At 32.1% G+C, this 24,665-nt stretch overlaps 3 protein-coding genes across 5 annotated transcripts; 1 reads left to right on the top strand and 2 right to left on the bottom strand.

Moving 5' to 3' along the window:
* Positions 1-1,610: 1,610 nt before the first annotated feature.
* LOC130823853 (benzyl alcohol O-benzoyltransferase-like) lies at positions 1,611-8,491 on the bottom strand. The gene is made up of 2 exons (XM_057688698.1): positions 8,164-8,491; positions 1,611-2,077 (listed from the first exon to the last, which is right to left on the bottom strand). The coding sequence occupies exons 1-2, from the start codon at positions 8,489-8,491 to the stop codon at positions 1,611-1,613; spliced, it is 795 nt and encodes a 264-aa protein (XP_057544681.1).
* A 941-nt stretch (positions 8,492-9,432) lies between these two features.
* Positions 9,433-13,494, bottom strand: LOC130824426 (protein BASIC PENTACYSTEINE4-like). 3 transcript variants are annotated; one of them, XM_057689447.1, is made up of 3 exons: positions 11,765-13,494; positions 10,952-11,097; positions 9,433-10,841 (listed from the first exon to the last, which is right to left on the bottom strand). In XM_057689447.1, the coding sequence occupies exons 2-3, from the start codon at positions 11,015-11,017 to the stop codon at positions 10,068-10,070; spliced, it is 840 nt and encodes a 279-aa protein (XP_057545430.1). In that variant the 5' UTR covers positions 11,018-11,097; positions 11,765-13,494; the 3' UTR covers positions 9,433-10,067. The 3 variants fall into 3 exon arrangements, with proteins under 3 accessions (XP_057545430.1, XP_057545414.1, XP_057545422.1); XM_057689431.1 differs by having other exon boundaries at positions 13,303-13,494; XM_057689439.1 differs by having other exon boundaries at positions 13,344-13,494.
* Positions 13,495-20,083: 6,589 nt separating this feature from the next.
* Positions 20,084-24,642, top strand: LOC130824409 (polyprenol reductase 2-like). Its single transcript, XM_057689411.1, has 6 exons — positions 20,084-20,504; positions 22,581-22,930; positions 23,214-23,448; positions 23,990-24,088; positions 24,222-24,293; positions 24,389-24,642. The coding sequence occupies exons 1-6, from the start codon at positions 20,343-20,345 to the stop codon at positions 24,491-24,493; spliced, it is 1,023 nt and encodes a 340-aa protein (XP_057545394.1). The 5' UTR covers positions 20,084-20,342; the 3' UTR covers positions 24,494-24,642.
* The last annotated feature ends 23 nt before the right edge of the window (positions 24,643-24,665 follow it).

The following is a 24,665-nucleotide window of genomic DNA, read 5'->3' as shown; positions in this document are numbered from 1 at the left end:
TTTTTGTTTTAACGGCGATTGTTCCTTTTCCGGCGACATCTTCTTTTTTACCGTCGCCAAGTGTGATGTGTGTTTTAACATTTTCGTCAAGAGTGACAAAATAATTTTATTGCCGGTCATGTGATTTGAACAACCACTATCAATATACCATATGTCACTTACTTTTTCTTGTGCATTTAATCCAGTGTAAAATATTTGCTCTCCGGAATTATTGTTTTCGGAATAGTTTGCTTCTTCTTTTTGTCGATACCAACAATCTTTTTCGAGGTGAGAGTGTTTTTTACACCTCTTACATTTGTACCGACAATCATTATTATTGTGGTTAGTTTTCTTACATAATTTACAATAAAGGTCAGTTTGATTATTTAATCGACTCCTTTGATTTTTAAAATTTGCTCTCTCCTTGCTACAATTAGTTGATGTTTGTCCTTTTTCATGATTTTTACAATGACTATTTTTATTTTCACCATTAGAAAATTTTAATTTAGCTTGAAATGCTTGTTCTAGTGGTTCTTCGTTAAATCTTTTTAATCTCTCTTCATGTGCAAGTAATGATCCCATTAATTCGGGCATACTTAATTGAGATAAATTTTTCTTGTTAACTTCTTCTATTGTTGTGGCAATAATGTTATATTTTTGTGAAAGACTCCTTAATATTTTTCGAATCACATTTTCATCTTCTATTTTACCACCATTTGATCTTATTTGATAAACTATATTAGTGACTCGGTCAAAAAATGAATGTATTGTTTTATTTTCTGCCATTAATAGATTATCAAATTCTCTCCATAGTGATTGGAGTTTAAAAAGAATTACCTCTTCGAAACCTCTGTATTTTGTCTCCAGGATCCTCCAAGCCTCCGTAGCTGTTTTTGCAGGCATGATCGTTGTAAGTATTGCCTCGTCGACTCCACGATATAATAGGGATAGGGCATAGTTATCCCTTATCCTATTTTGTTTATATTGTTTTATCTTTGTTTCATCCCAAGATGACTCTTTAGTGTCATCTTTGGGTAGTTGCTCGTAACTTTCTTGTACTAATTCTCATAAATCTTGGGAGATAAATATTGACTTCATTTGCATAGCCCATTGTTCAGATTTTTCTCCCTTAAATGTGGGAACCCAATTAACTTGGGGGTAATTAATGGTTGAGGTCATTTTTTATTTTGTGGTTAGAGGTTTATTTTATTGTGGAGTATGTTGGTTAATGTGTTTAGGTTGTTTGGAGGTCTTGGTTTTAATTAGCTCTTGATACCAAATGTAGGAAAATTTAGATGGTAAAATAGTGAATGAATTTATTTGGAGAGGAAGATTAGTGAATATGTAGAATGAATATTGTTCTTCATTGCACAAAAAATTGATTACATTAATGGCATTTATAGTACAAGTTTACTAAAATATCTTAGATATTTTTAATTTTTTAATTACTTTTCTAGTTACTTCCATTATATTATCTTAGATATTTTTATTTTTTAATTCTTTAGTTTAGATATTTTTATATTTAAATAAAATCCTAGATTTTTCTAGATTATTTTAACAAACCGCAATCCCAATTTCTCCATTTCCATTCTTAAATGGAATATGAAAACTTAAAACTCCAGGCATTGCCCCTACGGCCCTACACCACCTTTAGCGGGTCCACCATACACGGGCAAGCCCCACCCGATATCCAGTTTTTTTGACCCAGCTTTCGTAATATCAGAAACGATGAAATTACGTACCACGGTAAAGTGGGGCCTACCATTAAGAACCAAGAAATCAGCAACTGATTTCATGTATTCTGGTGTGACAGCAGATTTGGATCTTTGTATGAGGTTTAATGCGTACCCGGTTGGGTTGGATGAAAGCTTTCCAGCACGGGAAAGGGCTACCGGAAAAGCAAACACGTTTCCGTAATACCCGGCACGGAAAGGGGATTTGGGTAGGGTCCGACTGTTGACGATGCTCATGAATCGAACTAATTCTTCCGGGTCGGGTTGTAAGGCTATTGTTCGGCATCGCCATAGACATGCGCTTAGGATGTCGAGTGTGGAGGTCTTTAGGTTTGGTGGAATAAAGCGCCTTAAAGCTGCATTTTCTGTAGATCAAAACACTATTGACGTGATCCCTTTTTAAAATTGTCACTTTTTAAATAAAAATTTCCACTCAATAATGATTTTATTGTTATTAATTATTACTATCCTGTTTTCTGTTCTTTCCATTTGAAATATTATTTTAAGGAGAGAGAAATTTAGTTAACGTTTTTTTAACACATATTTAAAATGTAAAATATATTCATGTGAAATCTCGCTAAATTCGTCTCAATGTATACTTTTTAGTATGTATTTTTTATAATTTTTTATTATGTATATTTAGAGATATTGAGGTTAAATTTTGCATTGAAAACTGTGCAAAAAGTTTAAGGGAAGAACAAAAAAAACGGAGAGTATGATTATCTTTGACTTACGACTTCCTTATTTTGAGTATATTATTATTCTTATTAATTTTTTTTTTATTTTTCAGGTCAAATCACATTTAATACATTAGAAAACTATATATATTTCATGTATTTCAATTATCTATAAAATGTTTTCAATTTTATTTATTAAACGAATATTATTTAGTGTATTAGATATTTTAAGATGGTTAAAACATAATATACTTTTATTAGGATTTGTTTTTGTTATTTACACTCTTGGTTACATAAATGCAATGATTAATTCTAATACGATTTAGGTTGTAACTATCTTTATATAAGTCACATGTAATTTTTATGAGAAAAAATTATTTTTGTCGTTTGAACTAATAAAATAATTTTACATATTTTTATATATTTATATTTGATTTTAAAGTGTGTTATTAATAGTAATAATATTTGATAATTCTATAAACTAATGTAATAGTTATTTTTGTTAGCATAAATTAGTATGTTATTTTTTATTAAAAAACTCATAATTTCGTATTGTACCCAAGTTACGAACCATTTGCTCTTTTATTCAAAATGAAAAATATAAATATAAATATAATTATGGTGCACACAATGCAAAATATGATATAATGCACGTAATGTATACAACTGTTCAGCCAGTCTTTATGAATATCGTTACTATTGAAATGTAACGAATATTGTGAAACGGGATAGTATTAACTTTTTATAATTTTTAACAAAGCACAATCAAAGATGCTTTAGATTAAAATTGTACATCTACAAGTGTTCAACAATCAAATAATAAATTTAATTAGAATATGAGGAGTTATGATTTTATTGGAAACAATCTTCAGCCAGTCTCTATGAGAAACGTCTCTCAGACTCAATCCATTAAAGCTTATTGCCTACTTTTACTCTATATTTTTCTTTATAGGTCGACCCAATAAGAGTTGATCTTTCAAAAAGATCGTCTCTGGCAAGAATTTGTGAAAAGTCTTGTATGAGATCGTCACATCATGAGATGGGCCCATACAAGCAGTCCATTATAAGAAAAAAAACATAACAAGAAATAATGAAATTTGAATCCACAATTGTATAGGAAAATTAAGAAAAATAGTTAAAGTAATATTTTATGAAAAGTTGGAAACGTGTGAGAGATAAGTAGATAAAATGAAAATGTAGTTTAAATCTATGGCCGAAAATTATTAGAATATGAAATTATTGTTCTAAATTTATAATACCAAATTACCAAGGGCTTATATCCTTATGCTCACATTTCTTTCTCTATTTCCGGCCCATTGAGGTTCATTTTTGTTTGGGCCGTACGTAGCCTGTATTCGACCATTTCATAGGTTTACTCATTCAGTCGGCTTGAGAAATCGTCTCTTTGAAAAACATCTCTCAGGTCCAATCCAACAAAGCTTAATATATATTTTTACTCTATATTTTTTATGAGCCGACCCAATTGAAGATGGTCTCTCACAAGAATTTGTGCTACTCATTTCCAAGAAACGTAAGATGGTATTAAATTGAGTTAAATAACATAATTAAATTAATTGAAAGATCTACTTTTCTTGTTATTTTTTAACACCCAATGAAAATTATTCCCTTTTTTTTATCTTTGGAATATTTATTTTACCACCTTTTAATTAATCTCGAATAATTTAAATTTTGAAGTGCATTTTCCTCTAGTGCACCGATGTGCCCATTAACATGTACAATAAGTTTTTTATTTTTAGAAAACTCTGAATAAATTTTTAAAAACTAAAAAGGCAAGAAACAATTAAGAATTAAATAATTTTTTTAGAAAAATTTCTCATCCTTTTGCCTTTTGCATTTGCATTGGCTAGGATCTTCTTGAGCAGAATATTAGTCAGGGTCAGCCCAGGGGTGCATGAGAGAGAAGGGCTACCACCCTGAGCCCAATATGAAATTACATAAATTTGATATGGATAGGCCTACATAAAGAAATAATAGCTGGTCTTGGACGATACGGCTTTATAATGAGACCATCAATTTGGACCGGCCCAATTTATACATGTAATAATCTAGGCATTTTTTTCATTTTCTGGGTATTTTTCAGTTTTAATCTTAAAGGTTATTAATTTTGACCTTAAAGGTATTAATTTTCAAAACTGATACTTTTAAGGTTAAAATTGATTAATGCCCTAAAAATTAAAATGTTGTTATACACGCAAATTGGGCCGGCCCAAATTAACGGTCTCATAATGGACCCTCTCATCCAAGTTTTTGTGAAGAAATTATATCACTAGAGTGGGGCCAGGGATGGATTGGGTGGAGACAGGGTCAGGGGTGCCCACAGGGTTAAAGTATAAATTAGTGTTTTATGTGAGACATACTCAAATGAAACGGTCCGTGAACCTATTTCTATTGGATTAATTCATTGTGTATTTGCAGTCTCAAAGGATCATTAATAAACCTTAAACTGATTATTTACATGTTACAATCTTAAAACAATTAATTATATATAACTTTAAAGTGACTATTTACAATTTTAAGGTGATCAATTAGAGAAATAAACTGATCATATGGGCTCGTTTCATAGTGAGGTCTCAACTGTAATCAGGGTTTGAATGGGAAGAAAAGCGGTAGCTTATAACTATAAATGAGAGTATGATCACATTCGACATAAAAAAGATTCATAGATAAATCCTTAAATTAAACCTCAGCTGATTGTTTAACAATAACACATCTATACATCCAGCTCATATAATTAATACATGTGCATATTAGTATTGTTTTCTAGAAGCTTGTTAATACTTAATTTGTCAGAGCATATAATATGTTTTTTAATTAACAAGTTTTTCTAATGAAAGAAATTCTCTTTTCTCTCTCAAAAAATATTTTTTATTTTTAAAATTATCACAAAAAATTCTAATTAATAAAAATTTAAGAGTATATGGATAAACAACTAAGAAAAAAAAAAGAGAACAAATGGAATACAGTTTGCTGAGTTTGGAATTACTTAAATTGTGTAGTCAAAAAAGTAATTTTCTATGAGTTTAAAGTTTAAATGATTGCATAGTGCTAAAATTTTATTTAAAACTAAAACTTTTAACTAAAAATAATTTTCTAAAGTTTAAATTTTAGCTGAGTTGAAAAAAAAGATTAATATTCCACTTTTGACTATTTAAAACAAACTAAAAACTAAAAACCAAAAACTAAATATGATACTCTCTAAATTCCATAAAAAAAAGGTTTTATTTTAAATGTAGATATTTCATTTTTGACAAGTTCATTTTATATGTGTTCATATATATAGAAAAATCTTTGATATAATTAATTTATCTTTTATTTTTGTATTTAGAAAAACTTATGTTATATAGAAAAACTTTTAACAAATAGAAAAATTTATCATGAAGTCACATTTTTTGGGGACGACTCTTGTCATACTAAAAAAGCACGAGTAACGACTCTTGTGTAGAGCTTTGACTCATTTAACTCCATACAACTTCGTTATGTTAGAATATATTTCATTTGTCCCACTTAATTTATATTAATTGTCATTTTAGTTTGTCTTATTTATTTTGTTTTACTTTTATTTTTGGATTATGACTATTAATTTTTTTATATCTCATTCATACATTTAAACTTTGTTTTAAATTTATCCATCCAATTCATTTTCTTCATTTATTTATTATTAATATTTATTTTTTATCAAAAATTTGATCTTTTTTCTTTAATGCAATTCTATCAAGTATATTGTATATATATGTTGACATAATAGTTCAATAATAATAGCGTATTAATTGACAACCTTGTAATAATCAACTATGGCAAATCAATTTATATGCAAACAAAATAGACCAAGTCCTCAATTGATTGACTTGCCTTATCTTATTACTCGTAATTTTTTAATTCAAATTAGAAAATTCTAGAAACAAATTCATTCCCACTTATTTGCACTTTACAATTTTTTTTGTTTTATTAAGAGAGTTCACATGATTTTAAAGCGTTTCGGGTTAGTAGTTTTCTAACCTATTTATATGACTTAAATACGAACTCGACCCTAGTCCTCACGTGATCTGTTCCATAGGCCTATGGCAAACCAAACGAGTAGGAATCTAGGCCCAAGACATTTGAATATAAACCTATTAATATTGAATTGTATAACCTGTAATGTTTTAGTTGTCAACGATTCAGTTCTTGTTTACCCTCCAATGATCTAGTCCATGCCTTGTCTAGTTCATTTCTTAGTGTTAAACATCTTGACAATAAATATATTATACGACCTAATGTTAAGGAACCAAAACAATCAAAAGATTAAGGTAATGGTTGAAGTCCCAACAGGATGTGTTACATACACTAAGTCTCTAACACACCCCCTCACACGAGATCAATGAGGGGTGGTTGAGATTCGAGCTCGTAACCTTTTGTCACAATGCTTTTGATACTATGTAAAGAAACCAACTCAACCAAAAGCTTAAGCTGATGGTTGAGGCCCCATAATCATACGTTCTATTTATTTTATTGTATAATAGCATAAGGTAGCTTGATGATAAGCATACCATTTTTTTTTTCATTGGACGCTATTAATGCAATTTGAGTGATTGACATTTATTTTTGAATTTACCATATTTACGAATTTGCATTTTCGGAAAAATGTATACATTAATGGATGCAATAAATTACAATTATTCCAATTACACTATTATATATAAATATATTGTTTAAAAATTATACGTTGAAAATATATGATGTACTGCGTAGAAATTATATATTGTCTGATAAATTATTGGAATTACACTATAATATATATGATGTACTGTTTAAAAAAAGTGTACTGCGAAATGTATGATGTACTATGTAGAAAATTATACTACATAATAAATTACATTTATTCCAATTATACTGCGATTTAAGAAATTACTGGAAGTACATAATTGCCCTTTTTCCAGCAATTGTTCTTTAAAACTGAAATGACATAAATTTTATTTAATAGATCATTAAAATCAATCATTTGCATTGTTAGACTACTATAATTACAATTTTGAATTTTAGAAAAAATGTTAAGAATATTTAATTGAATGTCAATTTGGTAACAAATAAATTAATGCAAAAAAGCAGCCAATTGTAATCAGTCTATATGCAATCAAACTTCTCAGATACCAAATATAGTGCAATAAAAATCAACCAACTGAAAATATTATCGAACTTTCAATAATGCAATTATCCCTTTTTAGAAATGTATTAACAATTTAATGGCAGAAATTACTATATAATTAGTCTAAATTTTAATATTTTATTAGTCTAAAATTTTATTAAAATATTAACGTATTTAAAATTCGTACACTATCCTAGTATATTATATACTCTAACAAATATGTCATATGCAATCTTGACACTCATGAATTATAATGCACTCCTAATTCTAGCACCAAAAATACGCAAACGATCTATAATCTGAAATATCATTAACGAATGGTCTGATTGAACTCTTTGCACACCATTTGGGCATGTATTATCCTTGATTAAGCACACATTACATATTAACTTAATTAGCATTACTTCTTTAATGACGATATTAATTAATAGAACAAAAATTTAAGGCTACATGTATCTTGCTATGAGACCATACTCCTATATACATGTCCTACCTCGATATATAATAATAATTAATTATACTTCCGTTCATATAAGTTTGTCCCATTAATTTTCTCAATATAAAAATTCTTTTGTAGGTCAACGAGCGTTAATGTAAAACCACTACTTGTTTAGAGCATTCCATGTCCAACTTTCCATGTCTTCCATAAGAGGTAGTCCTTGTAACATCTCATCAAGATCAACCATGGTTAAATTAGTATCATTAGCAATGGTATGGCTACTATCACTAACAATACCTGTACGTAGTTGTGATTGTGGTTGTAGTTGTAATGGTTGTGGTTGTAGTTGTAGAGATGGAGATAATGGCCCGTGCTTTTTAGAAGAAGAAGGTCGCGAAGGAGTCGATGCAAGAGACAAATCGTTTCCGGTTAAACTTTGCACCATAGATTTAAAGTCCTCAACGTTCACCTTAACATGGCGAGTTTCAATAAGTGTTACCTTCACAGGTTTTCTATCCATAATAAAACCAGAGTGTGTTTTAGTACTCAATTTCTTATTGTATGTGTTTTGAATCATAAGTTGATCAGGTATTTATAAGCACTGAATATTTATTAGAATGAGGTAGGTTTAATATTGACTTATTTGGAGATGCTAATTTTTTGACCAAAATCAGAAATGAGGAAGAAAAAGAGAGATAGTCAATGATTGCCAGACCTTTATTTCTGGTCAATTTTACAGCACCAAGTTGCTCAAAGAAAAGTTGGTAGACGAAGTATTATATGCTATCAACAATACTTGGCTCTAATTCATGTTTGATCCACAGTCCCACACACTATAACGACGTTTACTTTTGTTTTTTTTTTCTTTTAATTTAAGGAAAAAGAGATGAAGGGCACACCAATACATAGTGTTAAAAGTAATCAACTCAATCAAAAGTTTTTCAAATATATTCGAATATGCTTCTTCACAACATAATTGTGGATCTAGGCGTAACATATGCCTTTCTCATACCTTGTGGTAATATTCTACTTGAATTTAAGAGGTAGTTGAAATTCGAATCTGTGACTTTTTTTTAAATAGCTTATGATACTATGTCAAAGAATCAATTCAATCAAAAATTTAAGCTGATGGTTGAAACCCCATAATATGTTATATATACTCTAACACCTAGTTGACCACATCTCTAGTGTACTTTCTTTGTTTTATTAAGTTGGTTACGTTTAGTTTCTTATATTATAATTATTATATATTGGAATTAAAAATTAAAGATTTGGTATAGTATTCATTAATTCATGATTTTGTTTTTTGGTAAGCATCCTAGTTTTTACATTCTATTCAACATGTAACTCTAAATCCTACATCCTCTCTCTGTCTTAAAAGAATTAGCTTTATTTTTCTTTTTAATTCATCTTATTAAATTTGTCTCATTTGTATTTTAACAATAGCCTATGCTCTTTCTTTAATTTCATTCATTCATTTAACTTATATTTTCATCTTTTTCTTTAATTTCATTCATTCATTTAACTTACATTTTGCATCTTTATAATAACAAGACGGTATCTCTAATGATATAGTATTACAAGTTTTATAACACTCCTTCGTTATATACTTATTTTACTTTGCTTTATCATCTGTAACTTCACTGTGAACAAGAAAGAGGGGTTCTTAAGCTTGCTATGCACAATAAAAGATAAAGCTATTGAACCAAGGAAAGCCTCCAAGATGAGAAAGCACATTTGAACTATAAGCCCATTAGTTTTCCATTTGCCTGCAAAATTCCCAAAACATAGGCCAAAAGTAGTCAGTTATATCTATCATCCAATTACAGCATAAAAGACCACTGCACTGATATGTACACTTACATTACCTAAAACTCCTTAATTACCTCCCCTGTAATCCAAGTAGCAAATTCACAGAAAATCGGGCACTTGAAGACAAGATTAATCCTAATCGATAGAGTATATAACATATTCTAGGGCTACAACCAAAAGCTTTTATAAGCCTATAGTCAGAGTTGGTTCCTAGACACTGATTGTAAAGTAAGTTACTTAGAATTACTACCTAGTGCCAATATCATCGGCAAAATCTTTCGACTCTACTTGATTGTTATGTAGCGATTAGTACCATGTTTGGACCAGTGGTCCTTCAAATCCACAGGCATTGAGTAATCAAACCCTTCCGATGCTAGCCGACTCAGCAACTTTGAGAAAGCACTTCCTGTCATTTTCCGACCACCCACACGAGCATACCGCTTATTCGGGACAACTGGAAGAGGATAAACAGACAAGGTTTTTGTGCAACAAGATGACTGCCAGCCACCGCTCCCCCACTTGTAACACTGCCGAGGAATCCCAGTACACGAGCACACAGGAGGTGGCATAATGGAGGCGTCGTAATCAACTCTGTTTAAGCCCAAATTTTGACCATCCCAGTTGTTCACCTTCAAGTGATCAGATTCAGAAGTCGGTTTTTCCCTCTTTCGCTTCCACGTACATCCCTTGCTGTCCTTTGTCGTTTTGTACGGAGAAAACTCGTCACACTCAGAAGCAACAGAAATTCTACACAAAGCATCGAGAATTTGTAGTTCACGAGCACCATACGGATGACCAGCCTGCACCCTATTGACATCAAGTTGGTGTCCAGCGCTTAAAGTCTGCCGCATGGAATCATGAAGGGCGTGGAAGGCCTTGTTTCTTTCCATTACGGCATCATCTCGTTCTTTGATTGCCAAATTCCTCTGTGAAACTGCCATTTCTCGTTCTGCCAAGGCCCTTTCCTTTTCAAGCCATGCTCTGTTCCTTCCCTCAATTGCAGCATCTCTCTCGGCTAAGATATTCGTAAAAAGTTCATGTCGGCACTCTATGTTCCACTGTAACCAAGAAAAGATGTTGCAACAGTACTATGTGTTATGATTATTATTCATTAAACCGAGAGACGGGGAGGGGAGAAAATAAGAGATCTAGATTATGCTTTTCTCACCAAAGGAACCTCCCTGAAATCATCAAACTTACTCCTTGCACCTCCATGCTGTCCCCCAACATCCATAAGATATAAAATCTATTGCAAACCAGAAATGAGTTTGTTTCGAGCAAATAACCAGATTTTGCAAATTACTGATATTCGTCCTATAAAAAAAGGAAAAACAGTGAGTTAGAATGATACACACAAAAAAGGACTCCATTAATCGATCAAAGAGATTCGTAATGTGAAATTTAAATAATCTAAAATGCCAAACACCTTTGCAAAATCAAGAGGGCAATTTTTTTCTCGACTTATATATAATCAAACAAAGCTGACACTATCGGAAAATTAACTTGACTTGGAGCGTGAAAAGCAATTTATTATCCACAATAAACTAGTTGACGCTAACACCATCTACGAACCAACCGAATTTTTCCCTCCCTCAAACCAAACAAATCATCACATGAAAGCAACCCAAAACTGAAACATGCGTTTTCTACCTCTACTTACAAGCTATAACGCATTTTCGACCTCATCGTGAATTATCACTACACACGGATAACTTCAATATTCACACATGTAGGGATGTTAAGTCGTTATATAAAGCATGCACTACGCAGATGCTAAAACTCAACCCAGGATCCCGAACACTTCTCGTCAACCTTGCTTACTAATGCCTCACGGGCAAAACACAAGAACAACTTTTTTCCACCGAATAAATGATGTTTTTGATTTTAAGATGGGAGAAAGAAAAATATGCAACATGCAGTAGTTTTAAGAAACTGTTGCAACCACCGCCAACTTTGCAATTGCATACTGGTTTTCAAATACCTTATCATAAACAAGCAAATACCTCACTTCCAGAATAGAAATAAAGAATATTCAACATCAACCTATGCATCAAAAATAGTACTCCATTAGCAACTAGTAACTCAATCTTTGAGCAAAGTTTGAGAGCTCAGATAATGACCACATTTTATATACATATTGAGGCGAGCCAGATTCCAGGCGACTAAACAGTCAGTGAAAACCTGCACTCTTGAAGTGAGTCAAAGAAAGCACGTCAATACATTGATAAGGCATGTTTGGATTGTCAAGAAGAGAGGAACCATAGTGGTCCCCTTCAAACCGCCTAGATCCCACGAGTGTATTGAAAGTTTGATCTACATTGTAATTACTAAAAACCGAAAAACCAAGATAATTCAGGGCGAAATCAGATAAAAACCACAATACTACAAGGCATTCACCGGATTGCGTTGGACGGGAAACTAATTACATTAGAGAAGGGGGGAAGGAGAGCATCTATGTTCGGACTTCAGATAATATGTCATCTAGGATAGACTACTAAAGCGATCCCGAGAAAGGCAAAGCCTGCAAACCAATACTTCAAATGCAGGATGTAAGGAGCATTGCAATTCAACTTAACTTCAGGGAAAGCAATCAACTTTATGTGATCAAGGTCAGTGAAAATTACTAATTACCCTAAGAAGTATACAAATAAATCATCTGTAGTCCTGAGATTACTAATTGATTAAGGTCCAATTTGTGATTTTTGAAGTCTAAAGGGCTTAAACTACCAACAATGAATTCAAAGACAGTGTAAAAAATCAAGAACACTTGAAAAATGAGCAGGAAAATTCTGAGTTCTTTAAACAATTAAAATATATAATGTCATAGTTCATATTTTTATAGCATATAAGTATTGAAATACAAGTATCAAAAGTACAATTTTTCTAGATACCTAAAATCAATCATGGGGGCAAAGAATGACAAATAACAAAACTTTCACTCTTTTAGCGATGTTTTACCAAAATTCAACAACTAAAAACTGCCCATTACGCATTTGTAACAAATTAATCCTTTAGTAACCCAAAACTGAAACAAAAATGGCAAAACATTTCCCCTTAAACAATTTCTGGGGAAAAAAAAGAACAATTCTGATTGGCAACATCACAGACAAAAGATCAAGATCAAATATTTGGTTCATACTTTCTGAACCCAAGTCCCTTGATCAAAACCCACATCAAATTGCATGAATTTCCAAAACAATCCAAGATGAAAAAAACCCCTATAAATTCCAAACAAAAGCAACCAAATACAGTCTTTATAACCCTTTTTCACTGTGTTATTTCTTGGGATACAAGAAAAAGGGCGAATCTTTAGATGGAATAAAGTGTCAACTTAGAACAATAAAAGGAAATAAGTGTCAAGAATTTGAAAACATAAAAGGAAAAGCAATAGGATTCTGAAAAAGACACAAAATCATTCAAGAAAAAAGGTAAATGAAAGGGACATCATTATATAATACTCCATAGAAGGAAAATTCTGTAAAACGTGACAAGATAAGATAGTGAAATAGAAAAAATCACCTGAATTGTTTTATATGAACATGAATGATCAGCCAAATTACCTTATATGTGAAATGCAGCAGTTTAAGCCCTCAGGCTGAGACAAAAAGAGAAGAAGAAAAATGGGTATGTTTGTTTTGCCTCGTGTTGTAGGGATTCTTTCCTTCCTACATAAACTTGGAAAGGATCCCAAAGATTCTTACTACTTGTATATTTTTTGTTTAGTTGTGAGATTAGGGGAGATTAGGGTTTCCACCTTTATACCCAAGGCTAGTGTTACTAGTGTGTCAAATTTAACTTAAGTAATTTTTTTTATTACTTAACAACGATAAGACGGTGAATATTCAATTTTAAATGAGAATCACTTGTATTTATTTCGTTCCGAACTACTCACTACATAACGTTTTTGACACTATTTATCGTTCAATTTATTTTATATATTACGGCTAATGTGTAAGAAAAAATATAGTTAAGTGAGATCTTGTTTTAATTATGTAATCACATATAATATTAAGTTTTTATAGGTTATAGATGTGTATAGTTCAATATATAAATGATAAAAATAACATGTTGAATTACGTAATAAGTCAAATGTAGATTAAACGGAAGAAGTATTAAGGAATGAAATGTTGTTATTTCGCTAGAATTGTATGCAATTTGTGTCTCATTTTAGTATTTTCAAAGTTGTTTTTTTGTTTAACTTTAGTTTTTATTTGCAACTTACATTTTCTTAAAATTTTTGAAATAGTTTATGAGACATTTGATCTCAAAATATTAAAATTATAAATAAAGTTATCTTTCTACAAAAGAAATAATACCATACAAATAATAATTTTAATTGGACGAGTTTAAGGTGACTAATTTCATATAGTACTTAGTTGAATTCGGATGAGTTTAATAATTTTAGTAGTGAGATGAGAATTGAGACGAAAGTTAGATCTGTGATAAATAATGGGAAAATGTAAGATGTGTTTACTTGTCATTCTTGCCCATCCCTACCCTCGACGCACCATCTCCACCCACCTTGTCGATTTATGCTCACCTTATATATTTTTAACATACTGAAAATGAGGGTCCATTTTTAAAAATAAAAATGATGCAAAATAATAGAAACAACTCAAAATGAAAAATGATGTTAAATGAAAATAAGAATATACATATTTTTTATATACTAAATAGAAATATATATCAAAGCATGTATTTATGGAAGTGATTAGAATAGCAAGATTGTATGAAGTTATTTTAAAATTATATTCTCTTACTTTGTAAATACTATACTCTATATAAAGTGGGTTGTGGTGCATTCTTTGCAAGGATTAGTTAGGTATAACCGTATAGGGATCATATGGATGATGAATGGTGAGGTTGGGTTAGCATTTGGCTATTTGCCTTGTGAATTGTGGGGAGGGATGAGATTTGATATGTACCGCATCCATTTTGCCTATAGATGACAATAAGTCGAACTAGGATCAAATTATGCAAATTTTGAATTTATTTCAAATAAAAGTTGGTCTTTTGTGTATCCACCTTCCAATTCAAACTCAAATTTTATGTCTTTCGACTTTGCTCCAAGTCAAATTCTCAAACATTCAATGGAGTTAGATTATGACCTTTTTTGGAGAATCGTTTAACAATATGTAAATTCGCAATATTAATGTTTTTTGAATAGACTTTGATTTGTCCAAAATCTATGTAACAAATAAATGTTGTTCGACCTATTGATTCAAAGTTTCTTTCCTCGGATTTGAAACAAAATGTTCTTTTAGATAAGGTTGGACTAGACTCGAATTGGAACAAAACTATCATCTCTTATACAAATCCCAATGTCATGCTTTTTCGAAAAGTATAAGACAATTATATTTCATCTTTAGTAAATCATACATTTCTTTACTTATACAGTTACGTTAACGAAAAACTAGTCTTTTAATAATGAAAATTATATATTGATTTAGAGGTTTAAGTTTTCTCTTCCATCATTGTCATAAAAATTTAATTCTTAATATCAATCTTTCTCCTTGAATCATTTTAACTCAAAATCTCAAAAAAATAAAAAATAGTCTCAAGTAAATATAGTCTCCTTCACTTTTTAATTGGAGTACATTGTACATGAGAGACCGGTACAATAGAAGGGCCAAGGAAAGGATGGTAAGAACGAGAACCAAAGTTAAATCTTCTTAGAATAGACTTCATTCTCTCACATTTGCGCTTTTAAACTCCAACAAAGCAAACGAATGTATCCCCAAAACCCCATCAGCTTTCGAAAAACTACATAACATGTTTCTTGTCTACACTTCATTAATCCTTCATCCGGACCAACGGTTCCTTGAAACCGGAATCGTGCGGTTCACCCGGCCCAGTGGTTCTTTGGAATCGGTCAAAAAAGTAGCCGTTGGGGATTTTTCTATAAATACTTCACACTTTCAATCATTTTCATTCACAATTCATCTCTTCTCCTACTCTTTCTACTTAATTACTTAATTACGCAATTATTTTCTTAATTACATAATTAGTCTTTAAAATATTTATTAATTACATAGTTAGTCTTTTAATTATTTATTTATTTCTTAATTACATTATTATTTCAATATTATTATGTCTTCTTTTTTGAAAAAAACATCTAAAAAGTTACTAAAGTGACAAAATCATTAGGAGGTTCTAGCTCCAAAAGAAAGGTCACTTTAACTCCGTCGGTATCAACAACACCTTCGGTTAGTAATTATGGACTAAATTATCCAGAAGGGTACGACAAAAAATTACACGATTATGTAGAAGAAGTGGAAAGAGAAATACAAAATAAAGAAGAAGAAGATGTAACACCCCGGCCCCTCGGACCGCTGGTGACTACTTTTGGAGACTGTAAACTAGCCCCACAAACCAACACAAGTCTTTTCAACACACTTTGGCCTCACTCGTGCGCACCCGAGAAAACTTCCCAGGAGGTCACCCATCCTAAGATTGCTCTCCACCAAGCACGCTTAACTGTGGAGTTCTTAACAAATGGGCTCCCTAGAAAAGAAGATGCACCTTGTTAATATGAGTAGTCTATCAATCCTTTTTCAATCTAAATTTGGGATATTACACTCACCCCCACATAAGAATACAACGTCCTCGTTGGACCATAACTTCAGGATCTTTTCCCCCGCTAGGTGCACTCAACACTATCAACGACGGTCGCAGGGTTGCTCTGATACCATTTGTAACACCCCGGCCCCTCGGACCGCTGGTGACTACTTTTGGAGACTGTAGACTAGCCCCACAAACCAACACAAGTCTTCCCAACGCACGTTGGCCTCACTCGTGCGCACCCGAGAAAACTTCCCATTACAGAAGAAGAGTAACCAATGACCCATATTGGGATACTTAGATCTCGATAATCATCAACGAGATCACTAGAGGTATAACAACAAAAACAAGCTCATGGTAAACGAGTCAATTTCCAAAGTATCGGTTAGTTTTATAATTTTATTCTTCAAATTGATTAAATTTTAAATTATAATTTATTTATATATTGTGGTATTTGAGTATGTCTTTATGTTTAAATTTAGATGAAGATGAACCAGTAAGACAACCTTTTTCCGACAATGCCACCTCCTAGTGGTAGAGCTGTTTCACATGTGTGGTCGTATTTTACAAAACAACCAGCCGTCATTCCGGATGTTTTCTTGTGCACTTGTCAAATTTGTGAAAGTTAAGGAGTAAAACCCTTAGTTTCATATAATTTCAACAGAGGTAAAATACCTTTTAAGTTTTTATACATGATATTCATAATTTGTAAATCAAAAATGTATTAAAAATTCATTTATTGTGTTTTGTGAATACATGTTAGGTGATGGTAGGGGATCTTTCAACAAACATGTGGCAAAGAAGGCAGCAAGCGACAGTGGGACCACAAGTGGAAGTCGACAGTGGACAAAGGACATCCCCGGCGGAGGTATGCCTTTTAAATGTAATCGTAATGAAATGATTGATGAATTTTCTAAATATGTAATTTGTGATGAGTTGTCATTTAACCATGGTGAAAGTAAGGCATGCGAATATTACACTAGAAAAACTTTGCAACCACAATATAGAGTAATCCCTAGGAACACTCTTAAACGACGCACAATAAAATTATATGAATCAAAACGCTATGAATTAGTAGAAATGTTTAAAGCTTTTAATGGTAGGGTTAGCATAACAACTGATATTTGGTCTGCTCCCCCACATTTAGATATTTATATATGTGTAACAGCACATTGGATAGATCATAATTGGTTTATTCAAAAAAGAATAATTGCTTTTGAGTTTATGCCCGAAAGACATACTGGTTATAACATAAAATATAGGTTAATAGAGATATGTAAAGAATGGAACTTGTTAAATAAGATATTTTGTTGTTCTATCAATAATGCAACCACCAACATTAAATGCATCAAACTTTTGTATAACGAACCTGCTTTTAGTTTTATCCTTGGTGGTAGATTATTACACGTACGCTGTTGTGCTCATATTGTTAACTTATTTTGCCAAGCAGGTATTAGAAAACTAAGTGATTTATTAGATCTCATTAGAGACATAGTGAAGCGGCTTAGATTAGGACAGGTAAAGAGAAAATATAAGCAATTATGTGACCATTATCAACTAAAAGAACTATATTGGTCATTAGATACTCCTATACATTAGGGCTCAATCCATGATTTATTAACTTATCGTCCAATTATAACACAATTGTATACTGAGTGTACAATCCGTATAAGTGATGAAACATGGGAACTAGCTATAGGCGTACAGAAAATATTAAAAGCATATGTCCGCACAACTAAGATTTTTCATATGTTTACGAACCAAACGTCCACTTAGTAATGAGTGAATGTATTACTGTTTTTAATCATCTTCTTAAACATTCGCATGATGATACTAATGTATTTTTAAAGTCGATTCTTGCAGATATGATGGAAAAGTGTGTATTTAACTGATTTTCCTTTTATTTATGGAATTGCGACAATTTTAGACCCATGTTTTAAGACGGAAAACTTACTAAATTATTTGGATTTTACTACCAGTCATTAGATTGCCCGCCTAGTGATGTACCTAATTATGTTGAAAATCGTAAAAAGATTTTAGCAGATCTTTATGATCACTATTCTAGTGTATATAACCCAAGTCACGATACGTCTAGGCGTGCTAGCGTCTCGGCACGTTCCACTTATTCTAATCCCATAATAGCTAATATAATAAGCCACGATGATAGTTTTGTAGGACCATCTTCTTCCTCATCCTTCGCTTCATATTTAGAACTAGATAATTATTTTAAATATCACTTTGAAATTGAACAAGGTAGTTATAATATTTTAGAATGGTTGAAAGAAAAATCAATAAAATTCCCTATATTATCGAGAATTGCAAAGGATATCCTTGCAATTCTTGCTTCTACTATTGCGTCGGAGTCTACTTTTAGTGCAGGTAGAAGAGTTTTAGATGAAAAGAGATTTCGTCTTACTTCACATACTATTCAAATATGTGTTTGCAAGAAACATTGGGATCAAGCGGAGGTCCGAACACAAGGACTCAAGAACGATGATGATCAAGACGATGATAATCCATAGATGATGATGGATATATCTGCATCATCGTCGGGAGAAGAGTTAGCGGAAGCATCTAACCAACAAGATGATGATGACGAAGAAGAATAGGATCATGAATATCGAACAATGATCAATCAACATTCAACAACTACAAATAAAAGGTATGACAAAGAACTACGTGGGCTTTGATTCCTTCGGGATACGTAGTCAGCTTAGTATTCCTTCGAGATACTTGGTTCAAGTCCATTTTCTCTCTCTTTTTTATTAATCATTTTTATCGTTTCTTATTAATTTATTTTTTTCTTTCTTTTTAGTTAAATGTTTTAATAACTATGACAAGCAATGAATTTCGCTAGTAATCAATAAAGGTACGTCCGCATTATTATTGTATATTTATATTATATTTAAAGAAAAAATAAGAATGGAACCGATGGTTCGACCCACCCGACCCAGAAGTTGAAACCGCCGGAACCGCCTCATGAACCGCCAAGGAACCGCTCGAAACCGAAATCGGGACGAAACCGGCCCAACCCAAGACCCTGGCCATCCCTAGTCATACTCTCTAACTAACATTCTTTAGATTTAATTTAGTCCAAGATACTTCTTATGAATTTAGTTCATACAAAATTTACTTCCATGTAAATTACCTTTGTTCCGAAACACTTACTATTGATACTATATGTTATGTGAAAAAATGTCATATATATATATATATATATATGTATATATATATATATATGTATATATATATATATATATATGTATATATATATATATATATATGTATATATATATATATATGTATATATATATATATATATGTATATATATATATATATATATGTATATATATATATATATATATGTATATATATATATATATATGTATATATATATATATATATATATATATATATATATATATATATATATATATATATATATATGTATATACATATTATGAGAAAATCATTACTCTCTTCGTCTCTCTCATTATGTACCTTTTTTCATTTTAGTTTGTCTCACTCATTTTGTACTCTTTATTTTTTTGACAATGACTCCACTTTATTTCTTTAAATCTCATCAACAAACTTATTTTCTCCCTTTATTTAACCACTAATTTCTATCATCTATTTCATTTCTATCATCTATTTGTTTTTTTTTTTTGTCTTACTCTCCAACTATAAGTTACAAGTATAATAAAATGCAGTATATCAAACAAAATCAGATACGTACAACGCACTCAATACTAAAAACAGATGGCTTGATCACTCCATCGTCAACAAGGCAAACAGCTTAAAAATTGCTCAAATAACAAACTTCCCCTTTTACTTCACTTCATAGTTCATATGCTTTCTTCCCAAGTTAAGAATTTTAAACCCAACATTGATTGTTCGTTAAAAATTGGGTCTTTGACTAATTTTTGAACAGCATAGAACAATTAAACCTATTTATTAGGTGGGTTATCTTGGGAGATTTAGACTTTGTTAATGAAAAATGGAGAATGGATTTGAAACTCTGCTGAGAGTGTCATGGATAGCAGCGATTTTGCCCATATTAATTGCTTCTTTACCATGTTCTCTTCTCAATCCTTTTCATCATACTCTTCTTGTTTTTGCTGGTCGTGGCAAGATTTTGCAGTCTTCTTCTCGTTTCAGTGTAACGTTTCTATCTTTTTTAGTGTTGAGATCTTGTTTTAGATTATGGGTTTGATTTATTTAGTGCCTTTGAGAATCATAATGTGTGGTTTCATTGATTTATTGTTGATAACGGTAGTGAAAAGAATTTATATTGGACTGATTAAGTTTGGGATTCTTTGTTTGGGTTTTATGTAATTAAGGGTGATGTTGATATTGGTTTGATTGTTGAATTAATATCTGAATGTGTACTACTTGACTACTTTTATGACTGCTTTTTTTGTTTATGTATGTATTTAATATCTGAATTGATTGCCCTGATGGTTTGGAAATTGGAATTTAGATTGAGAGGAGTTCTTTTAAAGATTAGGTGAACCGTTTTTTATGAGGCAGGATTTGGACCTTGAGTTATGAGGAAAGGGTTTATCTTGGTCTATGTTTCACAATAACAACAATTGTTAGTTTATCAAAACCTTAATTCTAAAGATTGGGTCAACTATATGAACTAATATATCAGTTTCATTGGTCATCCACATGTATTGTTCTCCTCTATTCATTCCGATTCTTTATCATCTCAATTTGTAACTTTATGTCGTTCATATCATTTTCCACTCGTCTTTCAAGTTGATCTTCGGTCTTTCCCATCCTCTTTTCAAATCTCTTGAGCTTCAACTTTCTATCTTCTATACCGGTTCGCTAATACCCCGTCTGTGCACATGCCTAAACCATGTTAAACGATTCTCTTTCATCTTTTCCACAATATTTGCGACGCTTAAACCTTTTCTATCTTCGTTTTGAATTTTATCTCTCAAGTTATGCCTAGTCATCAATCAAACAATCACATAATTGCTAATCCCATATTCTACCATGTTCCTTTCTTAAATTCTAGGAGTAACATTTTGATCCATATAGTGTCAGTCCAATGATCCTTCAATAAAACTTGCCCTTTAACTTTTAAGGGCACACCCCGTCACAAAATGTTCAGTAGCCGCTTTTCATTTTGCAACCCACACTTAATTCTATGGGTCACATCTTGTTGGATATCCCCACTACTTTAAAATATAGGCGTAAGGTATTTGAATCATCCATTTAGAGTGATTTCATTCTCTTCTAGTTTCATAGGGCCTCTCATTATATCGTTTGTAGTAAAATTACGCTCCATGTAGTCATGTACCCTATTTACTTCGACTTAACTTGTAACCTCGTGACTCAACTCTTATTTCCATCGTTACCATAACAATGTTATCAGCAAACAACATGCACCAAGGTACGTCTCCATATATCGATTAGTTAACTCATCTATGACTGCTATAGTAAGCTTCTCATTCATTGGTGTTTTTTATAACATATCATCGAGATCCTCCTTAAATTTTCTTTAAACTGATTCCTTTGTTCCTACTTGCATTGCATAGGCACTTATGACGTTCAAAATCTCATTACCATATACAATTTTCAATCTTATAACCCAATCATTATTTTTGCATACATCTACTATATCCTTAAATGTTCGTTCATCAGTAATAACACCAACTCCATTCCGATTTTATATTGTCCTGAGCACCATGATTTATATTCTTTCCTTTCACCTACTATTGTTTTGCCCAATCTCAAATATATTTTTTTCTCTTATAGACATAAAATGTTAAATTTTTTTCTTTTTTCGTGATCTCCATTAAAGCTGAGATCTTTGTGCCTGAGTGGTTATTCTCAAGACTTGTGAGGATTGTTTCATTACTGCAATGTTGATTGGTTAATCAAATACAATCTTGTTTGAGGGGGAGATGTCTAAGACACCTCATTAATCATCTTTGTGCTCCTGTATGCGTGTCTTTATGCTTCTTAGTGTGTGCTCTACTGTCAATTGTTTTCTTAACTCTTGTTCTCTACTTAATAGAGTTCTTAAGCCTTTCATTTCAGGATGCCTGAAACATTTTCCAAATTTTATTGCTCCTTCCTATGCATTTTGACTGAATATACCTCATATTCTTGTCATAAATGTAGGAATTCCCTTTGTTTCTCTCATCTGATTATATTAAGCTTCTATCCATTGCTTATATTGGAAAGTCATCTTGCTGACAAGTACCATTCTGTTTTGTAGAAACTCACAGTGCCCCAGAAATTTTTCTCTCATTTCTATGTCTTCGCTGTGGTATGGACATCTTTTTTGCTTCTCACAACTTGGGTATATGCACATAAAATTGGATCTTTGGTTTCCGAGTCGACATCTCATTCTAGTGTTGCCAGCTTCTTGACTGGAGGTTCACATATTCTATCTATTCATAAAACACAATCAACTTCACCAGAGCACTCCTTCTGGGTTTGGCGATCAGTCTTTCTCCTTATTTTGATGGAAATTCAAGTATTGTGGCGCTTGTATGAGTCACTATACGTATTTAACTACAGCGGTACAGCTCGTATGCATATCTTTGGATATTTCACAGGTTTCTTGTAAGATACTTGTAACTTTTTTCCCTATAGTCCCTGATTTTTACTTTCATTAATTCTTCGTACATGTATTTTTACTGAAACATTTTCATAGGGACTGGTAGAGTAGAACTTACTAGATTGAGGTAAGCTTAGATTAGCCTTGGTTCTTATGGTTTGTTGTATAGAGAATGTTTGAATTGATTATTTCTGTTTACACTTGAACACATAGAAATGTGTTTTCTCTTTGCTTATTGCATGACATTCTTTCACTTGATCCTAACACGTTCGTATTTTATTAATTTAGCTTTTATACAGCAGCACCGTTGTCCTTTTCTTGCTACCGTGCACCAGAAGCGATCACATTTGTAGCAAACATAATGGCCGAGTTTACTGTGAAAGGAAAGAATCATATGCCGCCTCTTGAAGTTCAATGGTTTGAGTATCTTAGTCCTCTCTTCAAGCTCGGTTGGTTCCAGTGGATTGGAGCAGCGACTTTTTTCTATGGTTGTCTTCATCAGCGTCGTTGTCATGCCGTTCTTGTGAGTATTACTCCGCAATAATATAATAATTTTTTCAGAGATTTTGAAATTTGCAAACAATTTGGTTTAGTAATTATCTTGGTATCTGCGTTTTGTTCCTATGGCTATTGTGAATTATTTTCTTGGTAATCAAGAACAATGGAGAAATGATGGTTGTTGTCTGTCGTAATGACCCTTGTTTTTTTTTTATTTAATCTTTTTATGCGCATGATTCTAGAGGAGAATAGAGTTAGGGCCTCGGGGCCCTGGGGGAGACAAAAAAATTACGAGTGTGTTGCCATTTTGGCCTGGATTTTGAGTCTAATTAGGGAGGAGTCATCTATATTAGTATTGATTGGTAATTCATCTAGGACATTTAATTGAAATTTTTTTAGTACGAGTTAGGGCGAGGGAAGGGAGGCCTATGGGAGGGGGCAGCGACAATCAAAAAATATGCTCTCTTCCGGAAAACAGTTCTTTATTGCTGTAATCGTTTGTTCGTATCACTTCTCTGTGGCAGATAGTAAGTGCTTACTAATGCAAAATTACAAATATTAATCAGGGGAATCTGCGGAAAGTGAAGGAACAAGCCAGTGATTACAAAATCCCGCGTGGTGACTGGTTCGATATTGTCTCGTCTCCACATTATCTTGCTGAGATTGTAATGCCCCTCTTTCTCCTGTCAACCCCCGCTCCCTTGAATTAAGAATGTACATTATTATTCTGTATCTAAGCAAGGTTTTCATGGCAAGGTCTTCTTTTCTGGTAATAACTAGTGATTGATCAATATACAGGTTATGTACGGCGGCCTTGTTGTTGCTAGTGGAGGCCTCGACCTGACTGTTTGGTTACCTTTTGCATTTGTGGTACTCTTCTTTCCGTAGCTAAATGAATTTTGGTCATAGGTATTATATCTTACCTTCGGAAACTGACGTGAATCTTGTCTAATGATTTGTGGCAGGTGGCTAATCTTGTGTTTGCCGCGGCAGAGACACACCGATGGTATCACCACAAATTTGACAACTATCCGAGCAATCGCTATGCTATTATTCCCTTTGTTTATTGACAGTTAGCAAAGTGTTAGATTTGTACATATATGAATAGTCGAATTAAAGAGCATGTTTTTTGTTTAATGGTGGTTTTGACATGGTAATTCCTGCGCTCCTATGTCCTTTTCTTGAAATAGTGAAGCAGATTAAAAAGGTCAATTCTGTAGCAAATTCAAAAAGACAATATAG

The sequence above is a fragment of the Amaranthus tricolor genome, chromosome 1 (genome assembly GCF_026212465.1).
Source record: "Amaranthus tricolor cultivar Red isolate AtriRed21 chromosome 1, ASM2621246v1, whole genome shotgun sequence".
Classification (NCBI taxonomy): Eukaryota; Viridiplantae; Streptophyta; class Magnoliopsida; order Caryophyllales; family Amaranthaceae; genus Amaranthus; species Amaranthus tricolor.
The sequence above is the reverse complement of the archived record's forward strand: the minus strand, read 5'-3'. Positions and strand labels throughout refer to the sequence as shown.

Coding starts and splice junctions, on each gene's coding strand:
- LOC130823853 (XM_057688698.1), bottom strand. CDS start 8,491: ATGGATAGAAAACCTGTGAAGGTAACACTTATTGAAACTCGCCATGTT. Junction 2,078..8,163: donor TCTTATGGAAGACATGGAAA/GTTGGACATGGA, acceptor TTTGATCTACAG/AAAATGCAGCTTTAAGGCGC.
- LOC130824426 (XM_057689447.1), bottom strand. CDS start 11,017: ATGGATGTTGGGGGACAGCATGGAGGTGCAAGGAGTAAGTTTGATGAT. Junction 10,842..10,951: donor ATTTCAGGGAGGTTCCTTTG/GTGAGAAAAGCA, acceptor TCTTGGTTACAG/TGGAACATAGAGTGCCGACA.
- LOC130824409 (XM_057689411.1), top strand. CDS start 20,343: ATGGAGAATGGATTTGAAACTCTGCTGAGAGTGTCATGGATAGCAGCG. Junction 22,931..23,213: donor GGATATTTCACAGGTTTCTT/GTAAGATACTTG, acceptor TTATTAATTTAG/CTTTTATACAGCAGCACCGT. Junction 23,449..23,989: donor GTCGTTGTCATGCCGTTCTT/GTGAGTATTACT, acceptor AATATTAATCAG/GGGAATCTGCGGAAAGTGAA.